Source organism: Phaethon aethereus, assembly GCF_964289735.1.
Source record: "Phaethon aethereus genome assembly, chromosome: 11".
Taxonomy (NCBI): Eukaryota; Metazoa; Chordata; class Aves; order Phaethontiformes; family Phaethontidae; genus Phaethon; species Phaethon aethereus.
Genome location: NC_138587.1, coordinates 19,897,370 through 19,898,464, shown reverse-complemented (window position 1 = coordinate 19,898,464; position 1,095 = coordinate 19,897,370). Strand labels below are relative to the sequence as shown.

General features: G+C 72.2%; 1 protein-coding gene across 1 annotated transcript in view; it reads left to right on the top strand.

The window, feature by feature from the left end:
* Positions 1-386: 386 nt before the first annotated feature.
* Positions 387-1,095, top strand: part of MST1 (macrophage stimulating 1) — a 4,382-nt gene continuing 3,673 nt past the window's right edge. Inside the window, 3 exon segments of the mRNA XM_082004474.1 lie at positions 387-621; positions 790-902; positions 1,020-1,095. The exon segment at positions 1,020-1,095 is cut by the window's right edge and continues 12 nt beyond it. Coding sequence (XP_081860600.1) covers positions 410-621; positions 790-902; positions 1,020-1,095 — 401 coding nt within the window. The 5' untranslated portion in view covers positions 387-409.

The window sequence follows — 1,095 nt, the reverse complement described above, 5'->3', positions numbered from 1 at the left end:
CCCCACGCGCAGCCCCGCGGCGGGGTGACCCCGGCCCCGCCTGGCCCCGGGCCCGCGGGCAAATATTTGTTTGGGGCCGGCCCGGCGCTCCAGCAGCCCGGGGACGCGGGGCCGCCGCCATGCAGCCCGTGCTGGGGGTCCTGCTCGCCCTGGCCGCGGCCCTTGGCTCAGGTAGGACCCCGGGCCGGGCCACCATGGGGCTGCCGTGGGGCTGGAGGGCGTGGGGCAGCGCGGGGCCTAGACAGGCCTAGGGGCCAGGCCAGGAGCCTGCAGGCCACTGCCCTGTCTCGCAGCAGAGAGGAGTAGCAGGGCTGCACGCCCTCTAGGGCAGGGACCCTCCTGCTCCACGGGGCACGGATCCTGTGGTCCGTGGGGCAGGGGTCCCGCTGTTCTATGGGGCAGGGATCCCATGCTCCACAGAGCCCGGGTGTCCACGCTGTGCCCCCGTGGGCACGCTGAGCTCCTACCACGCTTCCCAGGCCACCGCTCGCCCCTCAATGACTTCCAGCGCCTGCGAGCCAGCCAGCTGCTGGCCGTGCCCACGGACCCACCGCCACCGCTGCCGGAGCGGGGCTCTGCAGAGCAGTGTGCCCAGCGCTGTGCCGCCAGCCTGGCTTGCCGGTGAGCGGGACGTGGTGCTGCCGCAGGGCGGGTGGGTGGGAGTGCAGGGGGCCACGACGCCAGGGTCACTCTGTGCGCTTGGATGCTGGGAGCCCGTGTGTGTGCCCCTGGGTCCCGCAGGTCCTGGCCTCGCACGGTGCCGTGCCAGGCTCCTGCTGTTCCTCCCAGGGCTTTCCACTACGACCGGCAGGGCCAGCTGTGCCAGCTGCTGCCCTGGACCCAGCACTCACCCCGCATCCAGCTGCAGAAAAACAGCCACTACGACCTGTACCAGAAAAAAGGTGGGCTGGTGCTGTGGGTGGGCACAAGGGCACCATGGGCCGGGCACCGGCACGCGCCACTGCCCATGTGCCCTGGCTCGGCCCCGGGGCTCTGATGTGGTGCCCGGCTCTGCCCAGACTACCTGCGCGACTGCATTGTGGCTGACGGCTCCAGCTACCGTGGCACGCGGGCCACGACGGAGAAGGGTCTGCG